General features: G+C 43.1%; 1 protein-coding gene and 2 long non-coding RNA genes across 3 annotated transcripts; 2 read left to right on the top strand and 1 right to left on the bottom strand.

Moving 5' to 3' along the window:
* Window positions 1-10: 10 nt before the first annotated feature.
* Window positions 11-434, top strand: lncRNA:CR44798 (long non-coding RNA:CR44798). Its single transcript, NR_124005.1, has one exon. It is a non-coding gene; the product is annotated as a long non-coding RNA:CR44798 (long non-coding RNA).
* A 234-nt stretch (window positions 435-668) lies between these two features.
* Window positions 669-1,227, bottom strand: lncRNA:CR44797 (long non-coding RNA:CR44797). The gene has a single exon (NR_124004.1). It is a non-coding gene; the product is annotated as a long non-coding RNA:CR44797 (long non-coding RNA).
* A 1,905-nt stretch (window positions 1,228-3,132) lies between these two features.
* On the top strand, window positions 3,133-4,036 carry lectin-21Cb. Its single transcript, NM_134695.3, has one exon. The coding sequence runs from the start codon at window positions 3,152-3,154 to the stop codon at window positions 3,899-3,901; it is 750 nt and encodes a 249-aa protein (NP_608539.2). The 5' UTR covers window positions 3,133-3,151; the 3' UTR covers window positions 3,902-4,036.
* The last annotated feature ends 11,072 nt before the right edge of the window (window positions 4,037-15,108 follow it).

Genomic DNA, 15,108 nt, shown 5'->3' with positions numbered 1-15,108 from the left:
AGTCGCTGGCAAATTGCTCAATTATAAATTGCACAACTCCGCGAGCCCGGCTCCTTTTCCATTTTCCGAGCTTTTCCGCGTCTCAGCGGTTGCCCAATGTGGAAATTAGCATTTTGGCAATGCCTTGGCAGCAAACTGCTGTCATGTAAGCGACTAATTAACATGTCACTCAGTTGCAGCAGCAACTGCACCACAGCAACACATTGCCACTGCGATGGCCACATCACCAACATCGGGGTTTTCCTCTTTCGTCTCCACTTATTGACCATTCACTAAATTTACGCATTAGGCTGAAGTTGAATGGAACTAGAAGCAGTGGCTTCCAGACCCCTCAACCCCACAAAAAAAAACCCCGTTTCTTAGCAACCTGTTGCTTCGTTTGCTACGAAAATCTCTCACGAAGTTGCCAAAGCGAAGCAAAAATAAAATCGCCGAAAAAAAAGGTTTAACATTTTGAATTTATTAGCCAAAAATTGTTGCTGAGGAGCCGAAGGGGTTAGGTTGTGTCTCTGGTTTTGCACAGAGAACAAATGATTATGATTTGTATAATATTGAACATCATTTTGGTGTAAGAAAAGAATGATTATGCTGTACTTCAACATGGTTCTCCAATCTTAGTTAAATATATTTAAGTACCGAATCAGAGCCATTTTTTTTTTATTGAATTTACATCACTACCAAGAAACGACGATCTTGAATAGTAATAACAATGCAGAAATACTTTTTTCTGCCTGTGAGTCGCTTTTTCGAGGTAATCTCTTGGCTGTCGTTTGCACGGCGCTAATTATCTCTGCTAATGATGCTTTAAAAGGCAGTCGGCGACGACAGGCGGTCCAGCGGCAGCGGTAGATGTTGCCTGGGATTCAGGTTCGGCAACTGGACAGTCTGGTCCTTCTCCTCTGCGATTCCCCACCTGGATCCTCTGAATACCCCGAGAATACCCCGAACACCCCTGCCCATGACGATGCTCCTTTCGCTCATCGCATGAGTAATTGACAATTTGCTGAAGTCAGCGTGTCTCCTCTCCTCTACGTGACCACCGCTGGAAGATCGGGTCGGAGGATGCCCCACTCATTCCCTTCCCTTCGACGGTATTTGTATATGTTAATTGTGTGACTAATGACAGCCAACTTGTCATATTTTTATCAACACGCGGAGTTAACATTTGTGTTCCGTTTCCTTTCGTTGCGCGTTTTGGCCCAAGCGAAGTTCAAATCCCGTTCTAATCAGGGCTGGAAGCTCGATTTGGGAACTGGCCTAATTTATTGGTTCTTCTAGATTAAAACTAAGAGTATGACTGTTAGATCTTATGCTGCCTTAAGCATAAGTTTAAACCAATACAATTGTTTTTTCTCTTTATATCAATATCATATAAACTTCAAAATTATACTCGAACTTAAAAAAAACACAAACCGAGTGCAAAAACTTGGTAGTTTTATATATGATTTCCATAAGTTTTGAGCACCCCTGGCATAGAGACATTCGTTTCGCGTCATCGCCGATCGCTAATCTGGGTTACTGTGTGTCAAATTAACGCTCTTTAGGAGCAATATCCAAGATATGGATGCGAGCTACAAGACGCCCACAGACTCACGACGACACACACACCACACCAAGATCAAGCCTTTTTTGAATAAGACTAACAGCACCAGCAAACTAAAGGAAAAAAGAAATAAAGAAAAAATTCGTTAGTTCAAAAAACTCAATCAAATGTCGAAACTTGAAAATCGTGATCATGGTCCTGGCTCTGTCCGCCCGACCCGCTGTCCTTCCTTCGGTTTTCTTAATGGTTGTTGGCTCTAGGCGGTAGCTGCAGCAACAACACCGAGTCTAACAGAAGTACAAAAAGCGAAAAAACAAAGAAAAACCCAAGGAAAAACAACAAACGGTAGCTGCAAACAAGACAAAAGACAAACTTATCGTTTGAATTATCGGCATTCATTTGCATTTCGGAACCCTGCGATATCCCCTCGAATCCCCTTTCTCCACCATCCATTAACTCCGGGGACATTCAGCGAAACAGAGACGAAAATAGTAGCAAATGAAACAAATAAAGCGAAAAAACACGCCGCGAAATCATTTGATTCGAATGACAATTGTCCTGGGTTTAAAGTCTAAGGAGAGCTGAGGGGCTATATGTACATGTATATCTCATATAACAAAAACGGTTGAACGGTTATACTCGCCGTTTTTAAATTTAAAAGGAATAGTTTATTTGCTTTTAGAATCGATGGGTTGGGTTATATAGTTGTGACACATCAATAATAAAATGAATTGTTTAGTATGAAAAATTATGATAAAATACTAAAAAATGGGTACCCGTTGTTATTCTATAGGGTATCAAAACCACACACATTCTGTTCGGACTTTCATGCTCCATCGCTCACTTGACTTGCGTTGCCTTTTACAGTTAGCCACCGAGGGCCCCGTCTATAAGTCGAAAAAAAACCGTTGGGCCTTCCCAGCCAAGGAAATTAGCATGCGCGAGGCTCCTTTGGTAAAAAAAAAAAAAAAAAAACAACGACGTGGGGGGGGGGCTGAGGATTGAAGGGGGAGGCCTGGAATGTCAACGGCAGCTGAGATTTTTCCTAGCTTTTCTCCAGCGCAAGGATTTCCACACTAATGTTGTTGCTGCTGCAGGAAAACGTGATCGTTTTAACATTTCAGCTTGTTGTCCGCTGGTGATTTTGAGTATCTTTTAGCAATTCTAATGTTTTTGTTGCTTCTGCAGCTGCTCAGCGGAGCTAAGAAAAAAAAGATGAGGGAGCGGAATGGCAGTCGGTTCTCAGAACGATGCCACATGCTCCAATACCGTACGATGAGCGGTTTATCCGCCGCTTTCCCGACTATCGTTTGATCGATTGTAGGTGAATTGGTCAGAAGCAACTCTGCAGTGCTCCTACCTGCATTCTTTTTCGCCAGTTATGTATTTATTAGATGAAAGATTTAAGTATGTTATGGAATATTAACTACAAGTTGTTGGAGCACAAATTACCATAAAATCTAGGTTAATTGTATTATATATATTTGTATATGTAATGCGAACAATTTTTTAATAGCAATAGTTACGCTTTAATGCCCCGCTTCTTAAAATATCTAATAGAATCAGTAAGATTGAAGCATTCGCATTCGGTGGTGATTGTCACTCAATATGTTCAAATACGATACTTATTTCTTGTACCTAATCGTCCTGTTAGATCCGCAGGGTGCCCAGGAAAATAACTGCCCCAAAGTTTCCCTGAGCGAACGACTTGAAAAACGCGGAGAATTCAGCCTGGTCGAGTTTGATCCACTGCTGAAATTTATTGTGAAAAACCCACATAAGGAATTGCTCGGCGAAATAGAAGGTCTCGTGGGGCACACAGAAAATAAACTTCAGCCAATGAAATCAGTGATTCCAAACCAATCGAAGGCTTTGCTAAATTATTTGGATCTACATAGCAAATTGGAGTATCTGGACGCAGCCTTGCAGAAGGCAATAAATTCCCTGCAATGCTCGCTCAAAAACACAAAGGTCATGTCAACTGGGAAACCACATCCGGAATTCCAGAAGTTGGGTTCGAGGTATTTCTACATCGAGCGGCATGTCAGGCAGAATTGGTTCGATGCCGCTGACAAATGCCGTAGGATGGGCGGCCACCTGGCGACGCCCCAAGACGAGGATGAGCTGTACTTAATCCGCAAGCAGCTTGAAGCCAGATGGTTTTGGCTGGACATTAGCAATCTGGTCGATAAGGACCAATACATATCCCTGGCCACCGGAAAAGAAGTTTCGTATCTCAAGTGGCGACACGGAGAGCCCAAAAAGAGTTCTACAGCAAATTGTGCTTATTTATACGCCGGAGACTATTACACATACCAGTGCAGTGACAGAAACTTTTTCATTTGCCAAGCTGTGTAGTGTAAGGAGATTGCCCTTAGCATTTGATGGGACAATCGAAACGATTTATTGTATTATGGATTTCATTGCGAAATGTCCCCTGAAGTATTAATAATGAGTGTAAATAAAACCGCTAGTACGTATAATATTCAAATGTAAAAAAGTAATGACTTTTTCGCTACTTGCTGACTTTCGATCACGAGTTGCAGATGGCACCCTACCCCCGTGATAAGTCCGTCTACTGAAGATCTGCCGATCGGGTTAACAAGCTGGCCGCGTGCAAATGATGCTATTAAAGTGGCATTTAAAATTTAAGTTGCAGTTAAATCGCGCCACTCTCTCTCTCTCTCTCTCTCATCCCCCTCTAGCCCACTCTTTTGAGCCGCAAAACAAAAGAACAACAATGGCAACTGCAGAATCGATGCACTGTAGAAAATTTTGATTAAAAACTGGACTTTGTAAGTCATTTTTGCAATGTCATCTTAGCACTACAAATACAATATAATTTCCAATTGAGAATTTCGTTTTTCACAGTGTAGGCAACATCGACATCGGCGACACGACTTTTCTCCGGATAATGTTTTGCATATGTATGAGAGCCAGTAATTTGCACTTGTGTGCCCTGCCCCGCGACTGTGTTGGTGCTTGAGTATCTGTGTGAGACCATCTAAGATGCCGCCTGGCGATGCACGCTGCTCGTTTAGATCGTCACCATTGCCAGCGTCTGCCTGACCCAACTAACAACTTGCAACTTGCAACCAGGCACTGGCAACCACCGCCAGCGACCATTGAAAGCACCAGCAACATTGTGCTTAAAACCAGTGAAATGTTTTGCTCTTGGCACTGCTAGAAAATTCGCCTTAAAATCACAAAATACTAACTAACTGACTATAAACTATTTAAATTGCAATCTTGCAATGCGAGGTTCTTTTTCCGAGTGCAGCTTACTTAGTTGTCTTTTCTTCCTCAAATAATCAACAGCACCGTAGCAACAAATGCAATTGGCAAATGTGTTACGGTCACAAATGCTTAACTTTTACTAATAGTTAACAGTTTTTGTTTTTGTCGCTGTTACTCCTTTACGCAGCCGTTGTTGTTGTCTCGATTTTATAGATAAACATTCTATTTGGCAATTAATTGGCATTTTGTTACTTTTCCAGTTGGATTTGTATAAAATGTTTTTTTTTTTTTTGTCCCCCAGCTCACGATATTGAAATGTTGTTGCTGTTTCAGGTTGCAGTTGCTATTGCCGGTTGCCAGTTGGTGTTGTGGGTTGCCATTTGCTGTCGCCAGTTGCTGGCGGATTTTCGTGATTGTCAGCAATGATTATTTGGTCAACACTTGGCGTTTTCGGCTTAGAAAGTAAGCCAAACCAAAGCCGAGAGCAATCTGTGCGCTGATGATGCGGCTAATTAAATCGAAGGTGGATCGACTTTGGTCCGAGGATCGCACAAGGGCCGCCAGAAGCTTCCTCCAGCTTCATTTGCTTCTCCCTGGCCACGAATTTATGGCACTGGCAAGGCAATTGACATTAACCCTAACAGCGACAGATGCAGCAGCAACTACTTGCAACGTGCAACAACTGGCTGTGGCAATGGCTGTGGCAATGGCAATGGCAATGGGATTGCGATTCGAGAATCGCGAGTGGATCGTTGCACTTGGCACACAGATAAATTTATGTATGCAAAACAGAATAAAGGAGGGAGAGACACGGGCGGGGACTCAAAGGGGACTAACCGAAACCGAAAGCGAGCCAAGTTCGCTTGCAAGCCGACTGACAGGACAAAAGAGTTATTCTTCACAAAAGAACAAAAATGAAAGGGAGCAATCTTCCCGGACAGTAGGGACAGGGACAGGGGTTCCACAAGGCGTTCCACAATAGGAGGAAGTTTGGGTGGGGAGAAGGCAGCAGGAGGAACACAAAGGCAGACACAGTAGTCGCCGCCAAAAAAAAAAAAAATGACAGTGGTCAGAAATTCGTACTTTCCGTAACAAATCTTCCATATTTTGCAAAATCCTTTTTCATCTCGAATCACGATAAAGTTAACCCACTTGGTTACCCGTATCGTGAAAAGTCAATATTTCCGAAGATTTAATATAGTTAAAACCATTGATAGACGAACACTGTGGCACAGCGGCTTCCGCCGCAAAAGACAAGTACCAGTAGCCGGAGTCGGGAAGACACAGAAACCCGAGCATTACGGAACCACCTCCTGGCCAATCCAAGTCAGCGCGTCCCAACGAGCCACTGAGGAAGCCTCAAATGAAATGCGCGGAAAAGTAAAAGTAAAATAAGTGCGCCAGCGATTACCAAAGACCTAAGGGGCAGTAGAATGGGATCCAGTTGAATATTGGGTATGCAAAGAGCTGGGGATCGACATAAATTATCTTTGGCCGGGCGGCGGACAAATCTTCAGAAGCCCGACAATGTCAGAGGAGCCTGTCAATTGCAGCCGAACAAAGAGGAAGAAGAATCTGCGCGGAAGAGGGCGCAATAAAGCGAAGCCTGTCAGTGGACGAATCTCAGTCAGGGCAAAAGCAAGAGTACGCCAGTTTTGCCTGGGAAATGAGTCAGGCTCAGGATCAGGATCAGGATCTGGATCGTCGCATCGAAATCGTTTGGGATGCCTGCCTGACAATTGTGAAATGCAAACGACGACAAGCGAATGGCCAAAAAAAAAGGCAGCCCATGCGGAGCTTGATTAATTTATGGCCCCCGCTCTCGCTGCAGACCCATTGTGAGGTGAGCTACTGGATCTCTGGGCCCGGCCCTTTGTTTCTTGGCCTTGACTGCAGAACAGCCGTTTTGGCATTTGAATCACGACCTCGGAAAGAGCGCACCGGGCTCAAGGAAGGAGCCTCCCGGCTTGAGAGGTGTTGTCGTTGCCACCAAGGAAATTCGCGGAAAAGTCATGAGCCAAGGTAGCACCAACCCTGTCCGATTTCCGCCTCTCGAAGACACGATCTGGGCATCACTAACTTCAGATAATTAGAGGAAAAGCCAAAATAACTTGAAATAGCTGTATACATTTTATATGGTCTAAATATATTGAATTATATTAAATGTATTACAAAGTTTATTATCTTAAAGTTTGTAATTTTTTGTAATTTTCAACTGCAGGCAATTGCAACTATCGAATTTGTGTGGCAACATGAAAAGTTCAATGTTAACAACAAATTACGCGACCGGGAACCGCCCCGCGCCGCCGCGCTGATCCACATCAATTGGTAAATTGAGAAATTGAAGCCTAATCAGATAAGCCGAGCGTGTGACTGCGCCGCAAATGCAACAAAACAGCGGTTGCAAGTTGCAACTGCAGCAGCACCCAAAATTGATTAAATATGAAACACGCAACAACCCCCTTTCCTCCGTTGCAATCATCCGCTAATCGCCGCATTTGAAAAATCGAAAAAAATAAATTGAATTCATAAAAAGATTTATTAAATCCGAGTTTTTTTTTTTTGGCAACCAGCCTCGGTGCTGCAGCTCCGAATCCAAATCGGATTTCTTATCGCCAGCTGCTGATCTGAAGACTTGGAGGCACAGCACTGGGGGAAACGAAATCTCCGACCGATTGCCCCGCGATTCTCCGCCCTCAAGGTTAAGCATCAATTAAAAAATGCACCACCAAAGAATCTCAGATCTAATGCTGCACAGAGAAAAATATTCAAGGATAAATAGCAACTCAAGCAGTATTATTTTTGACACCAACTGATTTTGTTAAATGGTATATATTAATATGATTTATCCCTTTTCAAAAATAATAGTTTTGGGTCATCTAAGAAATCAATCTTTTAGAACAGATTATCAAGCCTCAGAATTATTGTTATAATTTTTACTTTGATCACTTGGAATTTTTCGATAACACAACTGATTTTAATTAATTTTTTTATCGTTTTCTCTGTACGAACTTTGAAACTCTTTGACAACTTTTTGCTTGCCGTTGGCTATTGCCGTTTGTCACCAAGTGTTCATTTTACAGTACTGCGGTGTTGATGCTGTGGTTCATTTGCATAAAACAAATTTGGTATTAAATGCTAAACGCAGCGATAAGATCAACACCGAGCTGTTGTCGTCGTCGCCTCTGTGAAAATTCGGCTATAAAAAAGCAGAGTAGACAGGAACAAGAGGTTGGGCAGTTGGTTTTGGCCACTGTTCGAGCACTGGACCACTTACGAATGCCGCAGATAGTTAGCCAGCATCTACTAACGGCACATTATGAGCAACAATTTTCATTCATCAGCAAGGGAGAGGAAAACTAGAGGGAAAAAATAGAGAACATCCAGGGAAAATCCTCATCAGCGGCGACTGTTGGGTGGTTTGTTTGCATAACCTCATAATGAAATCACGGCCATTGAAATCATACCAACTGCAGCTAGGAACGAACTGGATGCCTTAGAACAGACAGAAAAATGGCGATTGAAATTATTGCTGCGCATATAAATCAAGAATCAATCATAAAATCTTTTAATTGCTCATTTATTTCTATATTTTTAAAAACCAAAATTCCATGCCATAGTTGTTTCACTCCATAATAATGTCGTGTTCCGAAATTAGAAACTAATGGTTTGCTCGATAACATCAGTAAAGATGTGAAAAGTTGTACTTACTTTCTTTACTTAAAACTATCCTAGTTTTCTTCGTAATTATTCGAAATATTTATACTGCCATTCTCAGTGGACTTTTCGCCCTCTGTACACTTTAGCTGCTTCTTCAGTTGCCTCAGCTTCTCGGTCGTGATTCTACAATTTCTTCTTTTTATTTATTTAAGCATTGCAGACATTTTTTCTTGTCTCTTGAATGCACTCTGCTTTCCCCTGGTCTCCTTTTTTTCCCAACCTCTTGTTACGGCTCCGATTTAGATGCTGAGATTTGCATTAGAGAAGGTACCGTGAGGCACGAATCCCGTGATCTTCAAGACTCTGCTAATTCCAGACCATTTATATTCTATTCGTTACTCTTAGCTCTGTGAAACGCACACACATTCTCCTGAGAAGGGGAACCGACTGAAATTAGTTAGAAATCGTCTGGCACACTGTGGGGAACAAAAATTGCAGGTGGTCATCATCGATCGAGTGGGCCGCCAAACATGCAACACTTGCAACCAATTTTCACTACACCGAAAAAAGTGCCAGACATTACATTACCATTTCAAGCAATCGTATGAAAGCGTACATCTTAAAACGAAAATAATTACATTCGAAAAATGAAACTACAATATATGTAAGTACTTCATTTTATGCCAAAATACATTTTTCCCCTTATTATTTGAAATGTTTTGCTTTGTGTAGGCTTCTACGTTCTTGGAGCGAATTCTTCACCCCTCGAATCCCCACTTTCGATTCCTTTATTCCCCGTCGATAACGCACCCAAAATTGACCCCGATCCAAAGGCAAAGGCAAAAGAAAAAACCATTCGCGCGAAATGCGAAACGACGAAGAGGCAGAAACCCCGGGCTTTTTGGCCCCGGGAAGAGGCTTTCTGACCTCGCCGCTGGTCATGAGCAAGCCATTTCGGTGTGGTCCCCCCACTGAAACCCTCGCGATCAAGCTCGATCCCATCAGGGGTTAATACACTTGGCTGATGTTTAATGCTTAATGGCATTAAAATATTTTTAATAAAACATATTTGACTTTGATTTGCCAAATGCGATTCGCGGGGGAAAATTGGCTTTTCTACTCAGCTTTACACTAAACTGCAAGATAGCGGAGTACTTGTGATTACATCGGAAAAGAAATGAAGTATTAATATTGTTCTTAACATTTCGAGTTTAAAAGTATTAAAAAACCAGGATTCCCATTGCTCATTCATTAATAAATAGCGATTATTAACGATATTTTTAGCTAAATTATACACCAATACCCCGTTTCAATGACAAGAATAATCCCAAAATTGTTCCTAGATTTTTTCCGATTTTTGTGCAGACCCTGAGGAATTTCGCTCGAAATTCTTAAGTTTCCAAGCTGGCAAGTGTTAATGGAAAATTCTGTCGGGCGGAGAGAAATTGCATAAAGCAAGCGTGGAAAATTTGAAAAAGCGCTTGAAATATGACTGAGCGAGTGATCAAGGGGTGATCATGAAGGGGGACGAAGTGGGAGGTCGAAGGGTAAACAACGCACACTGGAAACACTGGAAAAGTCTGGGGAAACAGGCTTAGGCCATGGATTTTTCACTGGGACCTCGACTGTGGCACAGTTAGACGCCCACTTAGTACGGTAATTTCGAAAACGTGCGCCTTTGATGAGATACAATCTCGGGGAGGAGAAGCTACTCTACTGGTAAACTGATGCCAATGATGCTGATGGAACGTTGACGATCGGTCGAGATTAAGTGCAGCCAGCAAAGGCGACCGGAGTTATGGAGTTGCAGAGTTGGCGGGTTCGGGCAGCCCACCTTAAAACGCATTTGGAGGCGGCCTGATGACGTCGTCAGAGTCAGCTTAAGTCAGTCTCAAATGGCAAATGAAATATCTACATTACAGAATCCAGCATAAGGCAAGCAAATGGAGTTGCAGACATTAGAGAAAGAAAGCCAGCGGCAATCGGTAACTGGGAGTAATTAATTAAACCCACAATGGCCTCGTAAAACCTCGGCCCAGCCGGATAACCTCTACACCAGGTTCCCATGGCCCCCTCAAGAATTGAAGGAGCAGAGCTCAACAATACGTTAGATGCTGCTGTTAGGTGTTTTAAACTCACGGGATAAAAATAATTTACTTAGTGTTCAGTTTGCATCATACCAAAAAAAAAAACTACCGAAAAAAACGTTCCCTGATCATAGATTATACAAAAAAAAATGTTGTTGCTATTTCAACCAACTTGACTTGGTACTAAACTGGTATTTCTCAATCTCAATTTAAAGTTGGAGGTTGTTTCCTTCTGGTGCCACATGTTGGTGGGTGGCAGGCTTTCTTTTTAATTGAAATTACTTTGGATGGATTCTTCGACGCAATTAAAGGCTTAACCAATTCTGGCCAAGTCGGAAATCAGAGCTACAGGCCAGAACAGATCCCACGAAGCGATCGTTGGGCTGGGCTTTGCTTGCTGCACCGCCGACCTTTGATTTATCGTTATTTATATTTAAAAGACGAACGACTAAAATCAACCACGCTAGTGGGAAGGAGGAAGAGCCAACCATCAACGATCGAAGATCGCCCAACAAAAACATTAAATGCAACAACAAGTCGGTGTCCCATCGCGCGTTTTAATGACAACGAAACCAAGTCAAAGGCATTTCTTTCGAGCAACAACAGCAGCCACCACACAAAAAATCTATAAATTAACAATAAAAAACACAGCAAACTTAAAGAAACAAAAAACAGAACTGATCAAATGAAGAAATACATAACGATAATAAAATGCTCTAAATTTGAGTTGTTGACTTTTACTGGTACGTAAAAAGGTAAGCTAAGACTTAAAAAAAATTATCTTTATAATTTTACACTTAAAATTGATGTTTTTTTTTTAGTATTGTAATTTTTTGGTAATATGTAAAATATATATATCTATGACTGCCATGACTGCATCATTTTTAGCACTGAACATTTCTGATTACATTTATTAATTACCAACTTTTCTGGGGTCTCTAGCCACTTTTCGGTTTGTGTAGCTAATGTACTCTTCGCAGTTAGATCATTGAGACACAAACGAGCAGAACAGGAGGCTTCAAAAAGGATGGCCAGCGGGGCCAAGTTGTAAGTGAGCCACTGGGCGATGGCGACTGCAACTCCAACTGTAGCGATGACTTCAAACCGAGCGACGACAACAGCGATCCGAGGACAACAAGCCAGGCAACAGGAGCAAGGGGATCCCCTCAGGAGGATGGGAGAGGGCGGTGGCGATGGCCCCAGAATTCGAATTCAATTAAAAAACGTTTATTCCGCAATTGCAGTGGCGGACAGGAGGCTCAAAGGGGGTCAGCGGACCCACGGGGCGTATGAGTGTTGCATAGTTCTCGAAAATTCAATTTGCGCATGCCGCGACTCAGAGGAGCACCAAGGGGGGTGAAAACAAGGTCGATCCGAGAGGGGGACCTGTTTTAAGACTGAACTAGTTTTTCTTCCATCCTTGTTGTTTTACTTTTGCGATGCGTCTGCGTGTCCGCTTTTGGCGACGATCTGCGATCCGCGATCCGCGATCCACGATCCTCGACGGCTGCCCTCCTCCTTCTCCTGCTGCTTAAATAAGTTATTATCATTGCTCGCTTTAATTGCTGTAATTGAAAGTGAAAATGGTTGCCTTTTGATTTGTGCCAGAGAAAAATGTGTCTAGGTGTCAGTTGGTCCACTGGTCCATTGGAACACGGCCAAAAGTCCGGACACAGTGAGAAATAAAGTGGTAGAGATAAACGGAAAATAAAATCATTTGGAGTTCGTTGGCTTGTTTGGTTGTTTCCAAAAAAACAAATATCGCATAGTTTGAGCTTAAGACAAATTAGCTGACAACAAAATTTGTATTCCCTTGCCTTCACTTTATAAGATCGAATAATTTGGCTCCTATTTTATCTGTCTCTCAAGGACACCTAACAGCAGAGGAGTAACGAAGACAATTGCAACTCACTGTGCAGACTTTTAAATCCAAAAACAGTTGCCACATGCGGCGCAATGTTACCATAAATAAAAACTTGTAAAATTGATTACAACAATATTCCGTTTGTGGCCAAAAAAAGTTGTCGCTGAGTCTGCTGTTCCTCGCTTTTTCATACATTTGAAAGTATTCTGCTCCTGCTCCTGCTCCGGCACCACCACCCGATGATCCTACTCCTACTCGGTTGCAGTTTCTCGGTTTCATATCAAAGTCGTGCGCTGTCAAATAATGAAGTTGCCAGATCAACAAAAACCAACAGAAAAAGCCCAGAAATAAGAAGAAATCGGGAGAGGCTGCCGCAGAGAGATGGACCCTCGGTTCTACCTGTTGCCCTGTCTGCGAGTCGTGCAGACGATATCAGTGATCAACATGTTGCACCACCGCACCACCATGGCCACGGCCTCGGATTTGGATCCGCAAGTCCACCGCTTTGCTTCCCTTTGTGCCCAGCAACAATTGCAATTGCTACCGATTTTTATTATTTGCAACAGACCTGGAATCCGCGACTGCAACTCCGATGCCGATTTGGAGTCAAAGTTGCTGACAAATGTTTGAGTTGCCTCGCAGCTACTGTAGCTGCTTCTGCAGAGTCGTTTATGCCTGCAGAGTAGTGCGAAATTAGAACTAATTTCGGTCATAAGATGGCCAATTAGGAACTGGCTCAATTTAGTAGGCGTTGAGAATGGCTAAAGGGAAATCGTCATATTATTTTATTTAAATTAAGAATTCCCTGCTTTAATCTATTGTAGAATTTGTTTTCTATATATGTACAGAGGTGTACGTTCTTAATTTTTTTGTTTCTTCTGAAACTAAAGCTGCCGCTCGGATTCTTTGGTATCTGCTCTCCCCTAATTACAAGGGGACGCGGATATTCCGCTTTTGATTGCTGGCGACAGCCGAAAACGCGTTCCCAGCTAATTTAGACACCTCACATGCCGCAGATGCTCCGGCCCGCGACTTTCCTGGGCTCCCCTCAACTACCCCTAAGCTCCTCCGGGCTCATTAACCAGACGGCGGCGGCAGCAATCAATTGCCTGTAACATGTCGCAGCCAAAAAAGGGGGCAAGAAGGGGTTAAAGGAGCGAACAATTATGGCGACAGTGAGCGGAATTCGCAGCGCTTGTAAGCGGCTGCCCCAAAGGCGGTAGTTGCTGGTGTTGCTGCCGTACCGCCGACGTGGCCGACTTGGCCGTTGTTGGCGATGTTGCCAATGTTGCCGATGTCGCTGGTTGCAAGTGACCGCTGCAACTGCTTTTGTGGCCGCTGACCTTCGTGTTGGAAAGGAAATGAGGCGACGAGAGCGCTAGAAACCAAACAGAGTGAAAAAAAAAACCAACCAAACAAGGCAAAACGAAACAAAGTAAAAGGCAATTATGTTCAATGTTCTCTGTTGCCGGGCACTTATTTAAATTGCAGCGCCGCCGCATTGTTTCCTCGGCCAATGACAACGGCAGCATTGCAACCGCAGCGACTAGCAACATCTCCAGCGGCAACAACAAATTTGCCCACATGCCACACACGTCAATGTTGCCGTCTATCTCTTTCCCACTCTCAAGAACAATCAATGATGCATTCAGCCTTGCCCATACGCAACAGCAAGGTATTCCCTTTACGATCATAAGGACTTTCTTAAAACAAATAACATGTGAGTATAGGTTGTAGAATCCATAATAAAAACAGGCAATACTTATTTCTTTCGAACTGAAATAGAAATTTCATCTGATTTTGTTCAATTTCAAAGCCATTTCTCAGCACGTGCAAAGTTTGGGATTGGCAAAGAGAAGTCCCGCCGGCAAGACGCAATCGGGAGTGACAACGGCTCCATCGAGAATTCTCACGTTTTCTCCAGGGACTAACAGTAGTCGCTTCCGCCCTGCTGCTCGACATTGAATTCGATCCATCTAACATCTCCGATAATAATTATTATTAACACCAAAAACAGGAGCGACAAAAAGTACTCGCAGCAATCAATCAAAAAAGCGCGCTCCAGATCCGCTCTTCTTAGATTTATATCAGTCCGGAGCTCTTTGAGGCACACACATCTCCGCTGCAGATGTGTCAGATCGGGAAACTCTGGAGGGGATTTGCTGACAGGGAATCGTATGCACTGAGAGAAAAATATAATCTGGCAAGATAAAAAGTGTGATGGCTATGAGATAGGATCGAACAGACTTCCCTACGTACTCATAACGTATGAGTACTCACAAATACCATTTCGTTATTTATTAACTATGTATGATAATTAGATCTCAGTGTAGAGATGTCAGGGATGCCTGGAGAAGCTGGAGCGCACATCACAAAAGCTCAGCCTCAGGTTGGAGGCCTCGACTACTGCCACTGCCGATTATGAGATGATTGCTTAAGATGACAACGAGCAGGCTGAGAAGCTGGAGAGCTGGGAGCCAAAGGAGTGGGATACCTACATAGTGAAGGCTGGAATGCCCCAATGCGAGTGGCAGCAATAAAAATGACGTTCCAGATTATTGCACACACGACCAAGAGGGGCAGCGACCAGGAGGCAGAGCAGCACGAACGTGTTCCCGCAGCCGATGATGCTTACGCGCTTTTCAAGTTCCACACATAGTTGCTGTCATTATTAAAGACATTTTCAACTACATTCTAGTAGGTACTTAATTTCCCTC

Source organism: Drosophila melanogaster, chromosome 2L, assembly GCF_000001215.4.
Source record: "Drosophila melanogaster chromosome 2L".
Lineage (NCBI taxonomy): Eukaryota > Metazoa > Arthropoda > Insecta > Diptera > Drosophilidae > Drosophila > Drosophila melanogaster.
This window is presented reverse-complemented; position numbering and strand designations above follow the sequence as displayed.